Raw genomic sequence first — 22,201 nt, 5'->3', positions numbered from 1 at the left:
GTCGGCCTTTATCCTTTAGCAAGGAACTCCTCTCCTGATTATATATGCTCACTGTATATACATGCTTACTATAAAAAAAATCTAAACATTGACAGGTTTGTATGAAGTAGAAGTTAACTGCACTGGTATTTTGCATAGTAATCTTTAGGATTTCTACAGGCAAACTAGCATTACCATTCAAAAGGGATGCATTCTCTCTATATTTTTCATGTGAGCATCTCTTGGGTATCATTATGAAATGCATGTAGATCTATTTCAATTTCAAAATGGCTGCATAGTTGGTAGTCCATTAACAGTATAAAGACTGATTATGGAATCAGGCTTCTTGGGTCTGGTCTTCCACCAAGCCACTTAACCTGTACTCCAGTTACCTCCTCTGTAATATGAACACACAAAAGGAGCTTGTTGCCTGGGGTTTTTGTGAGGAACAAGACAGTCAATACATGTGAAAGAGTTCAGAACAGTGGCTGGCAGATGAAAACCTGAGTGGTGATTCTATTTCTTTACTCATCATTCAAGAGTGTTTTAACCAAGAGTGGTATCTGTTTTCTTTTTAGAAAGCACTCTGGCACCTTTGGGGAGTGATAAAAACAGGAAAGATTGATATTCAGGACCTTGCTGGGGGACTGCGGTGAGATTGGCTGTTACTGGCAGAGGAAAGGAAAGGAAAAACTTCCTGGGGCTTTATTTTCTTGGTGGTTCTGGGGGTTGAACTCAGGGCCTTGTGTAGCATTGTGTCACGTGAGACATACCTGCAGCCTTTTTCTGCACTGGTTCTTTTCGAGGTAGTCTCACTTTACACCCAGGTGGGTTTGAGGCTGCTATTCGACTTTGCTTTCCACAATCTCTAGGGATGCTCAGCACAGTGCCCATGTATTGATTGATATTGGAGTCTCACAAGCCTTTTTTTTTTTTTTTTTTTGCAGAGTCTAGCTTCAAACCACTCTATTTTCAAACCTCCTTCCCATCAGGCTTCAAGGAAAAGCTTGAGGCCACCCAGCCCAGGTTCAAGAACTATTTTTTTTTTTGAGACCAAATGCAAAAAATCTGTGTGTCACTAATGGCTAGGAAGACAATCTCTACACGTTCCACATTTTTGGTTTGGGGTTGTATAGATGGGGTGCTATATTTCTTCCGTTCATTTGACAAGACATTTGGGGGGGGGGGGACTAAGTAAACATAGCAACAAGATCTGTGCCCTGGGCAGCTTGCTTCCCAGTGTCTCTATGGCTGAGAATACGAGACCAACAAATAACACGTAGGCAAATAAATGGACAAATCATTTCAGCCCAGTCCACAGTTTTGGACTGAGTACTCAGCGACTTAACTACGCTTCTCTAACTCGGCACGAGTTTCAGGCTCCCCCCGTAACGATGGTGACGGAGGCAGCAATCCATTCACCGCCGTCCACGTAGGGAGAGAGGCTGGAGAGGCGGCGGGCCGGACACCAGCCCCATGCGGCTCCTGGGAGCGGAGAAGAGCGATGCGTACGGACCACAACACCTGGTCCGGGCCTGGCCCCCGCGAGGAGCCTGAGGCCCAGGGGCCGCAGACCCCCGAAGCCCAGCCGGCGCGACAGCCGGCGCGCACACACCCTCCGTCGACCGGCGGCAGTTGCGGCCCGCGTCACGAGGCACTTCCGGCGTGCGTCGGGGCGGCCGGATGACGTGGCTGAGTCAGAGGAAGAGGCTGGTAGGCCGGGGGGGGGCGGGGGAGGCTCGGGGCGGCGGTGACGGCGACGACGACGACGGCGGCGGCGGCGGCGGCGGCGGCGGCAGAGGAGGAGGCAGCGGCTGGGCCCGAGCCCCGTGCGTCTGTCCGCGTCCCGTGGATGCGAATCGGCCGCGGCAGAGGCGGAGGCGGAGTCGGTGGGCCGGCGCCGGGCCTGTGGGAGCGCGGAGGATGAGGCCGCTGCCGGGTGCTCCTGGCGTGGCGGCGGCCGCCGCGCTGTTGCTGCTGTTGCTGCCCCGGGCCCGAGCGGACGAGCACGAACACACGGTGAGGCGTCTCCGGCCCGTTCCCCGGCCGCCGCCCCGGTCGGCCCGCTGCAGCCCGGAGGCCTGCCCGTGGTTTTCTTCCGGTCGGGCCTGGCGGAGCAGGAACCGCGGGAGCTGGGAGGAGGCATTTCCGTGCGCTTCGGGGCAGGCCTCCGTCCGCGGCCCGGCGGCCCTCGGAGCCCTGGCCTCGGGTCCCGCCACGCCCCGGGGGCTGGGAGCTGGGATGGGGTGGGAGTGTGAGGAGACTCGGGTTGGACTGTTCCGGGCCTGGGGCCCGTGTCCCCCAGGGAAGCGATCGCTGTCGGGCTTCTGGGGCGAACGACACAGCAGAAGATGGATGCATCGCGGCCATCCGTCACTCGCCAACCAGGAAATACCCGCCACTTTACGGTCCGCGCCGGTCTTTATTTACCCGTCTCCTCGCTGCCCAAACCGGATTAAAGCCACCGTGTTCCTGACCCCGGGGAGACCGGTTTACACGTGTGCAGGCTGCGAGCCTAAACGCATCTCTTCGCGGGGTCCTCCGTGTAACTTTGTCCTCATCCCTCCAGGCCCCCGGGTGATTTTCCACCTCGAGAGGGGGTATCATTAATGCAGCTTAGGATCCTAAAAGGTGTGGGTTGGGGGGAGGGGGGAGGAGTGTCAGGCCAGGCCTCGGCATCTTCTCTTTTTGCATGTGATCTGAAGTTGATTGGCGGTTTATTTAATTGCATTTTCTCATCAAAGCGTGGATGTTAACTACTCCTGGAGTGGCTTTCATTTAGAACTGTAACTCCACGGTTTCACCTTAATCGACTCGAGGAAGCCTGGATAGTCAGGCGGAATTAAGAAGGGTGCTTGGGGAGTGATCCTTATTTTTATTTTTTATGCCTTTACTTATTATCACTAGGATTTTGTCTAGTTGTGTATGTACCAAGTCGGAAAGATTTGTTAAGATCTGTGTTTTAAGAACTGAGACAATCCCATATCTACTTAGTGGGTCTGGTTTTAGGTTTTATTTGCTATTAATACAACTTTATTCTGTTCCCTGGGTTAGTTGGACACTTACGTAAGCTAATAACTCTTAAACTTTTGAACAGTTTGCTTTCAGTCACTTCCAGAATTTTCTTGTCTGTAAAGCTGTACTTTTTCTTCCCTTAAGACACAAATAGTGAATTGATAACATGTTCTGTGTTACACTTGTGTCTTCAACCTTAAAATAATTTTGTTCAGAGGTTAAATAGTCTTTGTTATTGTTTTTGTTTCCTGTCAGGTAACTTGTCTTTAGGTACAAGATGGCCGTAGGGTATACAGGAATATGTATGGATTGGGGTCATTACTTTCCAGTTTCCAATGGTTATCCTCTCAGTCAATGGTATTATTACTAATACTTTTTCTGATTTTTTTTTTGGGGTCCGGTTGTGGGGTCTGAACTCTGGGCCTGGACACTGTCCCTCAGCTCTTCAGCTCAAGGCTAGCACTCTACCACTTGAGCCACAGCGCCACTTCCGGCTTTTTTCTTTTTGCTTATGTGGTGCTGAGGAATAGAACCCAGGGCCTCATGCATGCAAGGCAAGCTCTCTACCACTGAGCCACCTTCCCAGCCCTCTGGTTTTTTTTTGTTTGTTTGTTTAACTTTGGAGAAGTTACTTTGTAAAATTCCAATCTTTCCTTTACCTATAGTTCCACTGTCTAGACATACAAACTCAAGATATTCTTTATTGTGTTTTATACTCTTTCAAGTAGAGAAGACTATTTACATGTAATTCAATAAATCTAAAATATAAACACCAACTTTAATGAAACTTTATTGTTATGAAAGTCATTTTATCTTATTTTGTTTTGGGAATGCAACCCAGGTCTTCACAAACTGGACAAGCACCCTACCACACTGGGAGCTACATGCACACTCAATGCCTCAAAGATAGTATTATTTGTTGGTCATGGGCTTGAACTCAGAGTCTGGGTGCTGTTCCTGAGCTTTTTTGCTCAAGGCTCCACAACTCCACTTCCAGTTTTTAGGTGGCTAATTGGAGATCAGAGTCTCATTGCCTTTCCTGCCCGGTCTGGCTTCCAAAGATGATCCTCAGATGTCAGCTTCCTGAGTAGCTAGGATTACAGGTGTGAGCCACCAGTGCCTGGCTCCAAAAGATTATTGGATGTCAGAAAAGAAAATGTGCCATATATGTGGTGATTTCTGGACAAAAATTTAGAATCCATAATTATTTTGTTGCATGTCTATGTTGATTTGCTTTCATGTGATTATCCTTTACTAATTAAGCAAGACTTATAGGAAGAATAACATTGATATGTATGAAGTTCAAATGAGTTTCATTTGTATTTTTTTTTTGCTATTCACAGTCTTTTCCTTTTTCTAAGTTTTCTTGAAAATATTTCTTGAAAACTAGACATTCATCTTTGCCAAGGAACTACTAGAAGAGTAGTGAATGGTCAGGTGAATTCTTTTTTTTTTTTTTTTTTTTAACATCAACAAGGCAGAAGTAACTAGTGAAGAAAGAATGATGGAGTAGGAGACAAATTGCCAAGGGAATGTTGCAGAGTGGGTGTTTAATAAATACTTGTAAATTGAATTATTAAAGAACAGCTTTCAGGAGCCAAAGCTTGTCCTTTAGATTCGCTTTCTGTGAAGATCATTTCTAGATAGAAATAGTAAGTAGAATGGTTTATAGCAATATATGCTGGGGCACAGTTATAAGTGCTTTGTACATCTTAACGCACATTAAACGTATATTGATGACCTTGTAGAGGGGTTAGGATGTAGCTTAGTTGCAGAGTGCTTGCTTACCATATATAAGGCTCAAAGTTTGAGCCCCAGCATTGCAGTAAGGTCAATTAACTAATAATATTGTGATATAAGTAGTATTCTTTTTGTATGTGGTAAACTGGCCAGAGAGGTTGTCACTTGCATGAGGCCATACACAGTAGATATAAAAGTAGGTATAGGGGTAGCCTTTGGCAGAGTTAATAGTCTGCAGTCAAACTCAGCCTAGTCAAACTCCTCTCTCTTAAAAATAGATGTATAAAATAGTATCAGAATGAGTATTCATTGTTAGAATTTTCAAGTGGTTAAAGATACCTCTGATCTGGTTGGGTAGGTAGGTGTCCTCTTCCTCCCTCAGCAGTGTATATGTGTGTCCTCCCTTGAAGAAGCTGTGTACTTAATAAAGGATGAGAATCTTCCTCAGTAGTGTAGGGAGGGCCATTATTGAGTCAAGGGCATATAAGTAGCTAAACTCTTTTGCCAGACCTTCCAAATAAGCTCCATTCTGGGTTTGGGTTTGCATTAAAGATGGATAGGCCCTCATAGATGGGCCACAAAATGTATTTGACCTGAACTCACAATGCTCTGCTGTTACTTTAATTTTTAAAAACATTATCTCCAATTAAAATATTGAAAATTACCTTCAAATAAAAATTATGTACAGTTATCTTAATTTTTTTTGTTGTTGGTTGTGGGGTTTGAACTTTGGACCTGGGCACTGTCCCTCAGCTCTTCAGCTCAAGGGGAGCACCCCACCATTTGAGCCGCAGCGCCACTTCTGGTTTTCTGGTAGTTAATTGGAGATCAGAGTCTCACGGGGACTTTCCTGCCCACGTTAGCTTTGAACATCGATCCTCAGATCTCAGCCTCCTGAATAGCTAGGATTACAGGCATGAGATACCGTTGCCCTGCTGTTAGTTATCTTAATTCTTGAACAAGGAGTCCCGCCTTTTTTTTTTTTTTTAAATTGATAGGGTCTCCATGTTGTCCTGGCTGCCTGCATTAAAAAAAAAAATCATGTTACTCAGGATCTTACCCCTTAAGGTCTAGCCTTAAGAGTCCTAGCCTCAAATTACTGACTGAGCTCAAATAATAGTTGTGCATAGCCAGTACTACAAGTGTGTGCTACTATCTTGCACTATAATTTTTATTTTGTATTGGGCTCCACAGATTATCTGGTCCTAAGAATGTGTAGTTACTATCTGCCATTCCAGAACACCCCCTCCCCCCTTTTTCTCTACCTACTGAATTAGGCATCAGTTAACTATGTGACCCATATAGTATTCTTTATATGCTCATTCTGGTATGATTCTCAATAAATGTCTAGAGAATTATATACACACCTAATATATGTGTGTATGCTTTTAATTTATAAAATTGAATTGTGGATTATAGGACATTGCTTATTAAGAATAGAGGGTATTTTTATTCACGAAGGTTTTAAAGTAATTGAATGTTCATGAAAACGTCTTTTTAGGCAATTGAAAGGTGTCTAGTGTGTGATTTGTGTCTGATCAAATCACAAGGACACATCTAGAGTTAAATTGTCATGCCTTCTAAGATCCAAAGGACTCCATTCAAAAGTACTTCAGCAGTGTCTAACAACTGTAATCCTAGCTACTCAAGAGGTTGAGATCTGAGGATGTGGTTCAAAGCTAGTCCGGACAGGAACGTTTATGAGACTCATCTCCAGTTGACCACCAAAGGCCAGAAGTGGAGTTGTGGGTCAAGTGGTAGAGTGAGGAAAAAAGCTCAAGGACAACTCCCAGATACTGAGTTCAAGCCCCAGGACAAGCACATGTACACATATTGAGAAGCATGGATTTTTAGAAGTAGGGAGTTTAAGTGATAGAAATGGGTCAGGAGGTTGAGGTGTCATGTAGGCGTAAGAACTCCAACTCAAAAACAACAAGGCAGTTTACTTCATCAGGAGGGTGTGCCACCAACCAAAAAATCAAGCACAGAAAGTGCATGGGCTGCTTCCTTTTTATTCCCAACACAGCAAGCCCTGCCCCTGTGCTCAAATTGGTGGAGCTGAAGTTCACAGTCTGTTCATTAGGCTATTTTGAAGAGGGTAGGATGTCTTAATTACTCATACCCTTTGCAGATTGAGCAACCTGAGATGTCCCTTAATTATACCCTCGGATACTTTCTTTACTTGCTGATACTGTCTTAGCAAAATAATTAGCAAGACCCAAGCTACTATGCTTGGAAATGCCATAATTTGGGGTCCTATTTTTGGCCACACTGAATGATAGTTTATTTAGGTACAAAGCTATTTTAAGAGAAAACAGTTGTCTCAAGAGACTATTAAAAAATATAGTTCTAATTCCAGTGTGTTTTGAATGATTGAAGTCCATTGAAACTATAATGAAATATTTCAGAAATGGATTTTGTTTTCTCTCATAATGTGTTTTAATGGTCATTTCCATTAAAATGAAGTATAGCATTTGAGTACATCAAGATTCTGCTGATCAGTATAATTTCTGATTTCTTTATTCAAATTTTACAGAATACCCCTCCCTCCACTTTCTTACTAACACATAGATATTTAATAAGAGTGGTCCAGGTTTGGTGACCTCTTGAGAAAAAGCCATGTCTAGGGATTAGAATACATTAAATAGTTTCTTAGGAAAGATTTTTATTTTAAGTCAGATTAGACTCAAATGGGGAGGAGGTTGTTCACCATTTAGTAACATCTTTAATTGTTTTGTACAACTGCTTTTTCATCTTTCTTTGATTTAATTTGGCTCATTGGTTAATGACGCTGAATGGGAGTCAGAGAAAATAGTCTATACTTGTAATTTTTTTTTTTTCCGCCATGGGGCTGAACTCAGGGCATGGGCACTGTCCCTGAGCTCTTTTGCTCAAAACTAGTGCTCTACCACTTTGAGCCACAACTCCATTTCTGGTTTTCTGGGGGTTAATTGGCAATAAGTCTTGTGGACTTTACTGCGCGGGCTGGCTTTGAACTGCAGGTCTCATATCTCAACCCCCTGAGTAGCTATGAATATAGGCATGAACCACCAGTGCCTGGTCTATACTTGTAAATTTGATACTAATTAATTAAATAATAGGAAAATTATATGTATACATATACATGTATATACACATGTGTATATATACACACATATACACTCATATACACACATACGTGTGTGTGTGTGTGTAAGACAGGATCTTACTAGGTGGCCCAGACTGGCCTAAAACTAGCTATGTAAACAGAGCTGTCCACAAACTCACCTTCCTTCTGCCTCAAAACTACCGAGTGCTGAGATTACAAGTTTGTGAACTACCATGCCCTGTGAGAGAATTGTTGTACTTGGCATAGTACACTTATTCTCAGGGACAATCAAGGTTAGAGATGAAAAGTAAACACTTTGGTCCTATTAGTTAACATATGTATATAAAAATAATCAGTTAAACCTGTTGAAATTGTTTTAGGAAGAAGGTAGAGAAATGAGGGAGAAATCCTGGGAATGGGGTCAGTTTGCTTGGGGCACAATGAATGTATGGAAAGGTCAAAACAAACCCCTCTGTACAAGTAAAATATGTTAATAAATCTTTAAAAAGTTGAAATTTTAAGTTTGTTTTATTTTGATTATAGTCTACATAAAAAGGAGCAGTATAAAAGATTATTTCTAATTGCTATTTCAGTCCTCAGAATTTTAGACTACATGATGATAATATACTTTATTGTAGTTCTTGTCTCATCTACTCGATCTTCTCCAGTGTATTACGGTTGGTAACTCTTGTCCTATGTTTCGTTTGTATAAAATAAATACTCTTTTAAAAATCTTCTAAAAGAGAGCCGGGTGCTGGTGGCTCACGCCTGAAATCCTAGCTACTAAGGAGGCTGAGATCTGAGGATTCCAGTTTAAAGCCAGCCCCAAAGGAAAGTCCATGAGACTTATCTCCAATAAACTAGCAGGAAAAAAAACAACAACAACAAAAAGCCCAGAAGTGGTGTTGAAGTTCAAGTGGAGAATGCTAGCTTTTAGCTGAAGAGCTGAAGGACAGCGCCCAGGCCCACAGTTAAAGCCCCACGATCAACCAAAAAAAAAGTTAAAAAACTTACAAGGGATATGTGTAGAAAAAAATATATTTTCTAGAGATACAAGACAGTTCTGCATACTCAACAAGATTCATGACCAAGTTCTGGTTAATAGGTACTCTCATTCACCCCGTGTTACTTCTCATGTCTCTGATGAAATACTCCTATAATCATTGCACATACCACTTAATGCAAATATGTTAAAACTTTTACTGAGTAATCAATGAACCTTATATTTAAGCATTTCTTCACTGTTTTCCCATCTTAAATCCCATATTATATATTTGTCATGTACATTGTGTTATGCAGAGAATGTTTTGCCTTGGTACACAGGTATCAATTCTAATACTACTTTTAGTCAGGGATATTGGTTGTTTTAGAGCATTGGTTATTTTTGTTTTTGGACAGGGTCTTGCTGTGATAGTCTAGGCCAACTTCAAGCCCAGACTGGCCTTGAACTCAGTATTATCCTGCTTCAGCCTCCTGAGTACCTGTACCACTGTGCTTGGCTTGCACACTGTTTTCAGAATACTGAAGGTATATAGCAAAAAAGGAACACTTGGATTAGTGCTTCATGGTCTTGAGCATTGGGACAGGTGCATAATGACTTAATATTTATTATCCTCCCCAAATGAAAAGAATATTATGAATATATGGCTATTAAATATTAATATTTAATATTTTAATACTTCATACATGATTCAGACCTTTATTCATATATAATTATTATCTGTAGTTGTTTTTCTGAACTCATTTGAAGCAGCTTATGATTTTCTTTTTTTTGCCAGTCATGGGGCCTGAACTCTGGGCCTGGGCGTTGTCCCTCAGCTCTTCAGCTCAAGGCTAGCACTCTACCACTTGAGCCACAGTGCCACTTCTGGCTTTTTCTGCTTATGTGGTGCTGAAGAATCGAACCCAGGGCCTCATGCATGCAAGGCAAGCACTCTACCACTGACCCACCTTCCCAGCCCAGCTTATGATTTTCTATATTGTTATTTACCTTGACTCATATATATATGGTGTATATATATGTATATATATGTGTGTGTGTGTATATATATATATATATCTATAACTTTTTTTTTGTCGGTTGTGGGGCTTGAACTCTGGGCCTGGGTGCTGTCTCTCAGCTCTTCTGCTCAAGGCTAGGGCTCTACCACTTGAGCCACAGCCCCACTTTCGGTTTCCTGGTGGTTTATTGGAGGTAAGAGTCTCAGCCATGGGGCTGGGAAGGTGGCTCAGTGGTAGAGCACTTGCTTTGCATGCCTGAGGCCCTGGGTTCGATTCCCCAGCACCACATAAGCAAAAAGAAAAAAGCTGGAAGTAGCGCTGTGGCTCAAGTGGTAGAGCACTAGCCTTGAGCTGAAGAGCTGAGGGATAGCGCCCAGGCCCAGAGTTCAGGCCCCATGACCGGACCCAAAAAAAAAAAAAAAAAAAGAGTCTCAACCATGATCCTCAGATCTCAGCCTTCTGAGTAGATAGGATTACAGGTGTGAGCCAGCAGCACAGTCTTATCTGTTACCTCAATCCTTTTTCTCTATTGTTAATCATTTGCTTATTTATTCTACTTAGAGGAAAGGAGAATATTTTGTCTTTATATCCTTAGTACGTGATCTAATGCTTGGTAGATGTCTTGTGTTTTTGATAGATGACATTTCTTGAGGAGCTATATAATGTCTTATATAAACAATGAGATATTATGTTTGAGGATAAAATGACAGATCTAAGTTGTGGTGGTATTTGATAACTTTTGGTTGAAAATGTTAATGATTAGTTCCAGTTAGAAGACTAGAGTTAAGAATTTATGTGGATTAGTTGGTAGCTTCCTTTTTCATGCTTTGTAGCAGCCTGCTTTAATTTATTCAATGTACATCTTCCCTTGAGAGATCAGTACGTCGAAAAGCTTTATTTATTTGGTGCTGGTCCTGCAGCTTGAAATCAGGATCTAGATACTATCTCTGAGCTTCTTTTGCTCAAGGGTAGCATTCGTCTATGTTAGCCACAGCTCTACTTCTGGCTTTTTTTTTTTTTTTTTTTTAAGTAGTTTAATTGGAATCTCTTCAACTTTCTTGCCTGGGTTCACTTTGAATTACAGTCCTCAAATCCAGCCTCCTGAGTAGCTAGGATTATAGGCATGAGCTACTGGAATCCAGCTCCAGTACGTCTTGTTCAAAGCAGAATCTTCTGTTATGATAACACATGGAATTTTGGCTTGAATGGGCTTATGGTAGTTTCATAGTATGTATGTTTTTTCTTTGTTCTTCTAGTCATTTTTTTCATATCTAGTACTTTGAACCAGTGGCTATGCAGTAACTAGAAGGTAGAGGGGGTTTTATTTATGTATCCTGGCAATGTTAGTTTCTTAGAGGGGAAGATATCTAACGATTACCATCTGGATAAGACATTTTTTGTGTTTTTTGTTTTTGGTCATGGGCCTTGAACTCTGGGCCTGGGCACTGGCTCTTCAGCTCAAGGCTAGTGCTTTACCACTTGAGCTACAGCGCCTCTTATGGTTTTCTGGTGGTTTATTGGAGATTAAGAGTCTCATGTAGGGGCTGGGAAGGTGGCTTAGTGGTAGAGTGCTTGCCTTGCATGCATGAGGCCCTGGGTTCAATTCCTCAGCACCACATAAGCAAAAAGAAAAAAGCCGGAAGTGGCGCTCAAGTGGTAGAGTGCTAGCCTTGAGCTAAAGAGCTGAGGGACAGCGCCCAGGCACAGAGTTCAGGCCCCACTACTGGACCAAAAAAATAAAAAAAAAGAGTCTCATGTATTTTCCTGCCTGAGCTGACTTTGAACTGTGATCCTCAGATCTCAGCCTCCTGAGTTGCTAGGATTACAGGCGTGAGCTACTGGTGCCCTTTAGTTGTTGGTTTTGTTTCCTTCCTTGTCTCTGTTAGCCTGTTGAATTACATTGATTTTGCATTTTTACCACTTACTTTTTATCTGTATTTATAATATAAATGTGAATTATGAACATATTATTATGAGCTATTGTTTTTTTAGATGTTATTTTCTATAAATTAACATTTAGAAAAACCGGAATCCTGCTGGGCACTAGAGGCTCATGTTATAATCCCAGCTATCTCTTATCTCCAATTAACTACAGGAAAACCTGAAGTGCTGCTCTGATTCAAGTGGTAGCCTTGAGCAAAGAGTTCAGGGACAGTCCAGGTCCTGAGCTTTGGTTACAAAAAGAAAAAGTGAATCCTGAGACCAGAATCAGAATATAATTTAAAAATCCACAAAGTTTGATTTTAAGGTGTGGACATAGATTATCAGAATGCAAACACACACACACATTCACTCCCCGCCCCCCCCCCATGGTCCGTCTCTGAGCTTTGGTGCTTCTTTTGGCTCAAGGCTAATACTCTACCACTTGAGCCATAGCACCACTTCTGGCTTTTTCTGTTTATGTGGTACTGAGGAATTGAAACCAGGGCTTCGTGAATGCTAGGCAGGCGCTCTACCACTGAGCCACATTCCCAGCCGAGAGAGAGACAGAGACAGAGACAGAGACAGAGACAGACAGAGAGAGAGAGAGAGAGAGAGAGAGAGAGAGAGAGAGAGAGAGAGAGAGAGAGAGAGAGAGAGAGAGAGAGAGAGAGAGACGCTCTACCACTGAGCCACATTCCCAGCCCCTAGATAATGTGTGTGTGTGTGTCCCTGAGGTGCTTTGCTCAAGGCTAGTTACCACCTCTGGCTTTTTGATGGTTTATTGGAGTTAAGAATCTCATGGCTTTGAACTCCAATCCTCAGATCTTAGCCTCCTGAGTAGTAAGGATTACTGGCATGAGCCACCAGCACCCTGCTAGCTTATATTTCTTGAGCACAGAAAATACACCTTTATTTTGAATAGATAATAAATATTCTCTTATTTGAGTTCATTAAAAAATACATATTATTTGCCTTTTTTGTTTCAGTATCAAGATAAAGAGGAAGTTGTCTTGTGGATGAATACTGTTGGGCCTTACCATAATCGCCAAGAAACATATAAGTACTTTTCACTTCCATTCTGTGTTGGGTCAAAAAAAAGTATCAGCCATTACCATGAAACTCTAGGAGAAGCACTTCAAGGAGTGGAGTTGGAATTTAGTGGTCTGGATATTAAATTTAAAGGTAAGTCTGTCTTAATAGTCTCTATAGTCTATTACATAAGTAATAGATTATAGGCTAGGTTGTTGTACCTTCACACTATTGACATTGAGGCCTGGAATTTTTTTTTGTAGGGTGTTAACAAAGCAAATTTTTAATAAAATTATCTAAAATATATCTGAGAAGTGTTTTCTAGTTAACTCTGTAGTTGATTATACATGTGGACAGGAAAGCCTTCATAGATTCCTGATGAAGTCATTTCTGGAATTGTAATGGGCTGTATGTTTACATTTTAACAAACTATGTAAATCAAATTCAGACTTGTACCATTGGATTTGGCATGTATTTTTTAATACTGTATCAATTTACCCTCTCAACAACAATATATTTAACATATTAAATGTATCAATATATTAAATATAAATATATAAAATATGTATTTAAATATCTTGTCAAACGTGAAGAGAGAATTCTTATCTGTTTATAATTGAATCTTACCAGGTTTTGTGAATGTGTGTATACTTTTTATATTCCTCAGGGAAGTATGTCAGTGTGTATTTCCTGCATAGATATTTTCAGTATGTACCATGAGCTAAAGTTTGAGAAACTGAAAATTTTGAGTACCTTACTTACATTAGTAATAGGGATGGATTTCATTATATTTTCACACATTTATAATATACTCTAAGTAAACTCACCCTCTCCATCATTCTTCCCCTATCATTCTTCTTTCTCAAAACAGTTTCAACAAGTTTCACTGTTCTGTTTTTATAGGCTTTACAGGATCTTTGCTTATATATCTTGCTTATTGAAAAGAGCATGGATTTTATAGTCAAATTCTGAATTTTAGTCCTATTTTATTATATAGATTTTAGTAAAGTTGTTTACTCCAGTGTTTACTTCATTGTGTAATATGAATTAGTAATTGTCTTTGGATTTTTTTTAAAGTATATTTTGGAGACAAGGATTTGAAATGAGATATAATTAACAATATTAAATTTGAATTGTTTAATTATATTTTAAAAGATTTTTTTGCTATTGTTTTTGAAAATGGGTATACATAAGCATATACACACATACATGAATGCACATATAGTCCTTCCAATAATGTCCCTTGGGACTTAATTATGAAGTTAAGTTGTAAATTTAAACCACAAGTTGTGTGGCCTATAATTTTATTAGTTACTGTAAGTATGCCCTGAAGCTTGAGCTTTAATTTAATAAGGTAATTGAAATATTTAATCACAAAGAAGAAACTTAAACTAGTATTTATTTACTTAAAGTGTATTTATTCACCTACTTTCTCCTTTGCATTTGGTTGAAAATTGTAAAGAACAATCACCAAGAGAGTAAGCAGAAAACCCCAAGTCCTACTTCGCTACGAAGACTGCATCAAATTTTGAAATCCTCACTGCTATTTTCTAAAGAATAGTACTTATTCAGAATATTTATCTATTTATTTATTTATTTCGCCAGTCCTGGGGCTGAACTTGGGGCCTGGGTGTTGTCCTCAAGCTTTTTTTTTGCTCAGGGTTATTAGCACTCTACTACTTGAGCTACAGTGCCACTTCTGCCTTTTTCTGAATAGATTAGTGGAGCTAAGAGTCTAATGACCTTTCCTGCCCAGGCTGTCTTTTAACTGAGATCCTTAAATCTCAGCCTCTTGATTAGCTAGAATTACAGATGTGAGCCACCTATGCCTAGTGAGAATGTTTAACCTTTACCCTTGCTAGTTACTTGAGGCTGAGATGAAGAAATTGCTAAATCTAGAGGAAAGTAGTTCAAAAAAGTAGGACTTAATGCTAGGTGCTGGTGGCTCATGCCTGTAATCCTAACTACTTAGAATGCTGAGTTCTGAGGATTGCAATTCAAAGCCAGCCCAGGCAGGAAAGTCCGTGAGACTCTTGTCACCAGTTAATAACCAGAAAACTGGAAATAGAGCTGTGACTCAAAGTCTGCCTTGAGCAGAAGAGCTCTGTGACAGAGCCCATGCCCTGAGGTCAAGCCCCATGACTGGCAAAAAAAAAAGGGGGGTACGTTGTCATACTTGATGCGTGCCCCTGGTCTCTGTCTGTGTTACATCCTATCTCATTAAAAAATCACAGTGTACTTGGTTAAAAAGTGAAGAAGGAGGGAATTTGTATTTCTTTTCAGACTAAGCTACAGATCTTTAGATTGAAAGAGGAACTAACTAGGTAGTTAAGTGGTTCTTTGGAGACTTATTAACTCTATACCTTCAGCATGGATATACTGCTAAAAACAATTGCTGAATTAAGTGGGCCAGGTAAAATAGTAAAGGCTGATTAGATGGTTCTTTCTCCTCTACTGGAGACTTTTGCTGCTCTCTTCAAGGATAAAGTTGATTATGCTTTGAAAAGTGTTTTTGATTGCTACTTGGTGCTGTTCCTAGGGTTTGACTATGAGTCTTTACCTGAAAAATCACTAAAAATACAGAAGGGAAAGGTCAGGGAGCATTGGCTCAAGTGGTGGAACACCTGCCTAGCAAGCCTGAAGCCTTGAGCTTGAGTTCAAATGCTAGTACAAATCAATTTTTAAAAAATGGAGATCTCTTCTCCATTGACTGATCTAGTTTTTGTCCCATCTTTTCTATCTATTTATCTATCTATCTATCTATCTATCTATCTAGCTATCTAGCTATCTAGCTATCTAGCTATCATCTATCTATCTATCTATCTATCTATCTATTGCCTGTCGTGGGGCTTGAAACTCAGGACCTGGGCACTGTCTCTGAGCTTTTTTTGGCTCAAGGCTAGTGCTCTATCTACCACTTGAGCCACAACATCACTTCCTGCTTTTACTGTGTATGTGGTACTGAGGAAGGGAACCCAGAGCTTCACGCATGACAAGCAAGCACTCTACCACTGAGCAATAGTCCCAGTCCCTGTTTTAATTCTTTACTGACTTTAAGTAAGTTTTAGGTGAGAGAAGAAATATTTTTGCTAAAATCTGTTTTGTTAAATTGGAAGTATAGGAATATAATAGAATATTTTATCTTGGTTTTAACCCAAAGTCTCTTAGCCAGACGAAATAATTTGAATCTAAATTTTTTTGATTTTTGTATATATATATATATATATATATATATATATATATATATATATATATATATTTTTTTTTTTTTTTTTTTGTCGGTCGTGGGGCTTGAACTCTGGGCCTGGGCGCTGTCCCCTCAGCTCTTCAGCTCAAGGCGAGCGCTCTACCATTTGAGCTACAGCGCCACTTCCAGTTTTCTGGTGGTTTATTGGAGATAGGAGTCTCCTGCCCGGGCTGGCTTTGAACCACGATCCTCAGATCTCAGCCTCCTGAGTAGCTAGGATTACAGACGTGAGCCACCAGCACCCGGCTGATTTTTGTATTTTTGCACACTTTTAGTTATGATTATTTTAACACATGCCAACCAGTTTGATAAGTATGCTTTTTTTCTGTCCTTATTTGTGCCACTCATACCATTGTTTTCCTCCTGATTGAAAACTTTTTGTTAGTTTTCAAAGAAATGCATTCTTTTTCTTTCTGATTTTAACAGTGATATAACTTCACTGTATAAAATTTAGAAGGTACAAAAAATATAAATATCACTTGGATATAAGTACTATTAGCATTTTAGTATATTTTCTCCAATTTTTTCCTTCCTTTCTGTGTTCTTTGCATTCATCCACATTGTTCTAAAATACATGAAAGTCCAATCATTAACATTTTTCTTCTTAATCTTGTTTGTTTTGTGCCAGTACTGGAGCTTAAACTCAGGGCCTTCTATTCTTCGTCAGCTTTTTCATTTGCAACTGTGCTCTACCACTTGAGTTGTGCCTCCAGTTCAATATTCCATATTATATGATTTTTGTAAAAGAAGTTTGGTCTATTATTATGTACTTATTATGTGCCAGTGTTCTAAGCATTTCTTAACTTATTTATGTATAGTGTTTGTCCTAACTTTTTTCTCTTAACATTTTATGACTTACTCCTTACATCATTCCCCTTCGAAAAGTACATAGTATTTTTTAACTTGAATACTGTCATTTTTCTCCATTCACACACTCTGAGATATTTTGCTTTCTCCTTCCTTCCTCCTTTCCTTTTTTTTATTTTGCTATTAGAAATTACCATAGCTCAAGGATAGCACCTAGGCTCTGATGGGGTATGGGGTTCAAGCCCCAGTCTGGTACCCTCCTACACCCCCCTCCCCAAAAAAAAAAAGGAAAAAGAAAACATTTGGCTACCCTTACACCTAATATTTTAGTATACCTCTGAATCTCTCATTCCTATAAATTCAACGCCCAGGCCGAGTTCAAGCCCCACAACTGACAAAAAAAAAAAGCAAGTAATTTTTTAAGCCTGTTCTTAATACATCTTACCAAATCTAAAAAAATCTAAAAATCTAAATCTAAAAAAAGTTGCCTAACTTATGCCATTGATTATTAATCAATACTCTTTTATATAGGTTTAAAAACTTGGACTATACCAGTTTTTCTAGTCTTTGTTTTCCTTGAATTAATTTGGCAGTTGCTGAATGCATAATTGCAATCCAGCATTGTGGTAAGCTCTGGAAATACAAAATTCAGCCAGGAGCTGTGACTTGGGTTCTATTGACTCTGAAATTATACACTTAATTTTATATGAATCTGCAGTTGAGAGCAAGGGAAATGTGACTTTCATCAGATTCTCAAAGAATGATCAAGACAGGGACATTTAAGAACATTGTCAATACATTGGCACTTTCAGTTCTTAAAACAGCTCTGGGAAAGAATTAGCACAGTTGTTATGGTTCACACTTGAAGGAACTGCAGTTCACAGAAGTTAAATGACTTGCCTTTAATTGCTTAGTTAGCAAGTAGCATAGCTCAGACTAAAATTCATTTGTGTCCATTTCTTTATAAATGTGACTAGTTATTGTGACTGTCAAATACTGTTGAATTTGAGATGGAGACATTCTGATTGTCTAATTTAGTGATGCTGTCAAAAGAGAAGGTAAGCAAAGCAGGATGACTTGATACATTCTTAGACAACTCCTAATTATTACTACATCCTTTTCTCATTGCTCAGTGCCTATCATACTAGTGTGGCATTACTGGGAATTGATGACAGATGTATTGGTTTCTGGAATATGACCAAATCTTCCCTTCTGTTTGTAAAATATATACTAACATTTACCACTTCACTATTCTGCTTTAAAACTGTTTACATTGGTAAAATGTTAATTGCATCTTTTCCAGAGTTCATATATGTCTTTTATGTGAGAATGATACCCAATTGTAATTTTGAAGCAGCGATTTCTCATGATAGATTTGCAAATTGTTTTCCTGATACATGGCCTACTGATAATGATTTGACATATTCATACACATTGTATTAGTTATCTTCAAAGCAGTAACCTCCTGAGAGAAGTAATGTTTCGGTTGGGCAAGCAGGCTTTTCAGCTATTTGTAATGTTTGTATTTGCCTACATGCCTGAAAAGGAATCTCATTAAAATGCAGCCAACCAGTGTCCTTTCTACAGCCTGTCATGATGCTTTTCCCTTTTGCTACATTTTATTTTAGATTTTATGATCAGGGAAAGATAGCCTTCAAGACCTTTTTTGTCATTTTCTTCTGAGAGAGTCTGCTAAAAAACTTCACTTGTTTATGTTGACATTTCTTTATATGCACATGTGCACTCATGCACATACTGCTACACAAATGCATGTGAATGTACTTACTATACTATAATAAACAATAATTTTTCTTTGCCAAATAAGTGGAAAATTAAAGTTTTTTTTATACAATGTAGGGTACTAAGCAAGCATAGCTGATGGTAAAAAGAATATAATTTTCAAGGCCATATGGTGTTTTCTCAGGAGCTCAGATACTGGTCTGAGGTAGAGTGGTTCAGGCATACATGGCATAGGGAGCCTGGAGAGAAAGCCATGGGACTTAAGAAAGGGACAACAGGGCTGGGAAGTTGGCTCAGTGGTAGAGTGCTTGCCTTTCATGCCCGAGGCCCTGGGTTCGATTCCTCAGCACCACATAAGCAAAAAGAAAAAAGCCGGTAGTGGTGTTGTGGCTCAAGTGGTAGAGGGCTAGCCTTGAGCTGAAGAGCTGAGGGACAGCGCCCAGGCCCAGAGTTCAGGCCCCACGACTGGACCCCAAAAAAAAAAAAAAAAAAGAAAGGGACAACACTGTGGGTTGGTGAATCAGGGACTGCTCTGTTGGAGAGAGGGTCTGGGGATAGGAAAAACTTAGGGAACTTTCAGGTAGAGTTAACAGCCTGAGCAAAAATGTCCAGAGGCCAAGAGAGCATAGGATGTGTAGGAGTTTCAGGTAGTTGGGTTGGGTTAATAAGAACAGACTGAAGATAATAAATCTATTGAGAAACTGTCAAACTAGAGTTCAGGCTATGCAGCATCTTTTAAAAGCTTTGTACACGTAAGTGTCATGTTAATGACCATTATCATCATTTCTTTTTATTAATAGCAAAGAATCCAGAGATAGCTGTGGGGTGTTCCTGTTGCCCTCTGAGACTGTCCACTTAAGGCTGATGTTTCCCTTGGTACATTATTACTCAACGGAAGTCTTTTTTGGGGACTTCTTATTGACAGTTCTTCTATAGCTCTTGGTGTAGAAATGCTTATTAGCAATCTCATTTCCTAACTCTTGTTTCACTGTTCAGCCTCAGTTTTTCCCATTAAGAAAGTCCTAAATTCCCCCAAGGGACTGAAAGAAAATCTGCTTGAGAGTCACTGTTGGTAGACAAAGCTGTTTTCTTCTAGTTTGAGTGTAAGATGAGTATTTCCCTGCCCTCCTTCTTTTTGGTGATAGGCATTCTTTGTTGACATATGTTTTCCTTCTCCCGAGGGATGGAGTGGAGTGTATGTTGTAGAATGTGGAGTTATAACTTAGATTTTGATCTTTTATAGGAATAATGCTTTGGCTATTACTCAGGAGACTGATCTGGGGATATTGGTTCAAAGCCAACCATGGGCAGAGAAATTTGGGAAATTCTTACCTTCAGTTAGCTACCAAAAAGCTGGAAGTAGGGTTGTGGCTCAAGTGGTAGAGTACCAGTCTTGAGCGAAAACGACAAATGAGAGACCAAGTATGTGAGTTCAGACACAGTACTGGCACAAAATAAAGCTATTAAGTAACTATTAAATTTATGATTTAGCTATAGTTTATATTTAAGAAATTTTAATTAGTATTTAAAAAGTTTAATACTTCTTTGGGAAAAATTGCATTTTAGAGTCAAAATAACCAGCATGTAAGAAAACGAAAGTCTGTGCTTTCTTTTTTATTGTTATGATTGATTTGCTTAAGTAACATCAAAAGTTTGTAATTCTTTTGATTAATATCTAGAGTATTTGCAAATTGTTAGGATAGTCTTTGGGATAGTCTTTTGTTTGAAACATAAGCACATATTTGAAGCATTAGGTGTATAAATTAGGGAACATTGAACAGTTATACTAGTTTTTGAAAGCAGTCAAGTGAAAATGACTCATCTTAGGGAACTTTTGGGTTATTCATTTGTTTATTATTTTTTACTTATTAAGTAGTTGTGCCAAGGGGTTACAGTTCCATGAGTACATTGCTTCTTGATCAAAATCACCCCTTCCAGCTGTCTCCCCTACTTTCCCCATTCTATCCCTACTCTCAAGTCATATAATTCAAGTGTTTACATAATGTATATTGGTTTGGCTTTTTGTGGGGGAGGGGAGGAAGGAGTGCTGGTGCTGGTTCTAGAGCTTAAATTTAGGGCTTGGTGCTGTCCCTGAGCTTTTTGTGCTCAAGGCTAGTGTTCTACCACTTGGGTGAGTAATTGGAGATAAGAGTCTCACAGACTCCTAAGTATCTAGGATTACAGTCATGAGCTGGTAGTGCCTGGCCAGATTTAATTGTTATGAATAGAAATTTTAATTTCAGAAAATGTTGGCTTTTTTCTTGTTTCTGCAAACCTATGAGCTAAACTGCAGTTTTTATTTTATATAGATGATGTGATGCCAGCCACTTACTGTGAAATTGACTTAGATAAGGAAAAAAGAGATGCATTTGTTTATGCTATCAAAAATCACTACTGGTACCAGATGTACATAGATGACTTACCAATATGGGGTAAGTGAATATCATATGTTTTATATATGGTTTGGTAAACATGATGAGTTTGTTACAGTGATTGTATACTAGATCATGACATTAATATATTTTCACTATTTTCCACAGTATGATTTTAAAAACCATTTTTTAAGGATACCTGTTTCTTTTTTTTTGGTCGGTCGTGGGGCTTGAACTCTGGGCCTGGGCGCTGTCCCTCAGCTCTTCAGCTCAAGGCGAGCGCTCTACCACTTGAGCTACAGCGCCACTTCCGAAGGATACCTGTTTCTTAAAGCATTTTTCATATTGCTAAACTTTACATGAAACTCCTTCAAAGTAGAACTTTTATATAGTGTAAATTTTATTTATTTATTTATTTGTCCATTGGTCGTGTGGGGCCTGAATTCTGGGCCTGAGTGCTGTTCTTCAGCTCAAGGCTAGTGCTCTACCACTTGAGCCACAACACCACTTCCAGCATTTTCTGTTTATGTGGTGCTGAGGAACTGAACCCAAAGCTTCTCATGCTAGGCAAGCACTCTACAACTGGGCCATATTCTCAGCCCTGGCTATATCTTAAAGTACCAATGTCTACTAGAAGGGGTGGCATTTATTTGATTAAAGAGGGTGAGGACCTCATGCCTGCAACGCCAAGCACTCTACCACTGAGCCACCTTCCCAGCCCAATATAACTTTTTAGATTCAAGGAATTAAAACAATCTGAGATATCTTTCTGCCCATGTTTTTCTTATACCTTATTTTAACTTGTTCTTTCAAATATAGCATATTGAAGTTTTAACTTTTGGGGGGGGGGCTTGAACTTAGGGCCCGAGCACTGTTCCTGAGCTTTTTTGCTCCAGGACAGTACTCTACCACTTTAAACTACAGTTCCACTTCTAGTTTTCTGGTGGTTGATTGGAGACAAGAGTCTCATAGACTTTCCTGCCTGGGCTGGCTTTGAACTGTGATCTTCAGTTCTCATCCTCCTGAGTAGCTAGGATGACAGTCATGAGCTACTGGTGTCCAGCCCAAAATAAATGTACTCTTTTTTAAAAAATATATTTTATTGTTATTTTAAGATAAAATAACATTTTATTTTATTTGGGGGGGGTTTATTTATTTGGGGTTTGAACTTGGGGCTTATATACTGTTCCTGAGCTCTTTTGCTCAAGGCTAGCACTCTATCACTTTGAGCCACAGTGCCACCTCCAAATTTTAACTTTC

At 39.8% G+C, this 22,201-nt stretch overlaps 1 protein-coding gene across 1 annotated transcript in view; it reads left to right on the top strand.

The window, feature by feature from the left end:
- The first annotated feature begins 1,747 nt into the window (after positions 1 to 1,747).
- Positions 1,748 to 22,201, top strand: part of LOC138830114 (transmembrane 9 superfamily member 3) — a 59,247-nt gene continuing 38,793 nt past the window's right edge. Inside the window, exons 1-3 of the mRNA XM_070026515.1 lie at positions 1,748 to 1,998; positions 12,733 to 12,928; positions 20,879 to 21,001. Coding sequence (XP_069882616.1) covers positions 1,903 to 1,998; positions 12,733 to 12,928; positions 20,879 to 21,001 — 415 coding nt within the window. The 5' untranslated portion in view covers positions 1,748 to 1,902. The remainder of the gene's footprint in view (positions 1,999 to 12,732; positions 12,929 to 20,878; positions 21,002 to 22,201) is intronic.

Source organism: Dipodomys merriami, unplaced genomic scaffold (genome assembly GCF_024711535.1).
Source record: "Dipodomys merriami isolate MVZ:Mamm:240054 unplaced genomic scaffold, mDipMer1.0.p SCAF_184, whole genome shotgun sequence".
NCBI lineage: Eukaryota > Metazoa > Chordata > Mammalia > Rodentia > Heteromyidae > Dipodomys > Dipodomys merriami.
This window is presented reverse-complemented; position numbering and strand designations above follow the sequence as displayed.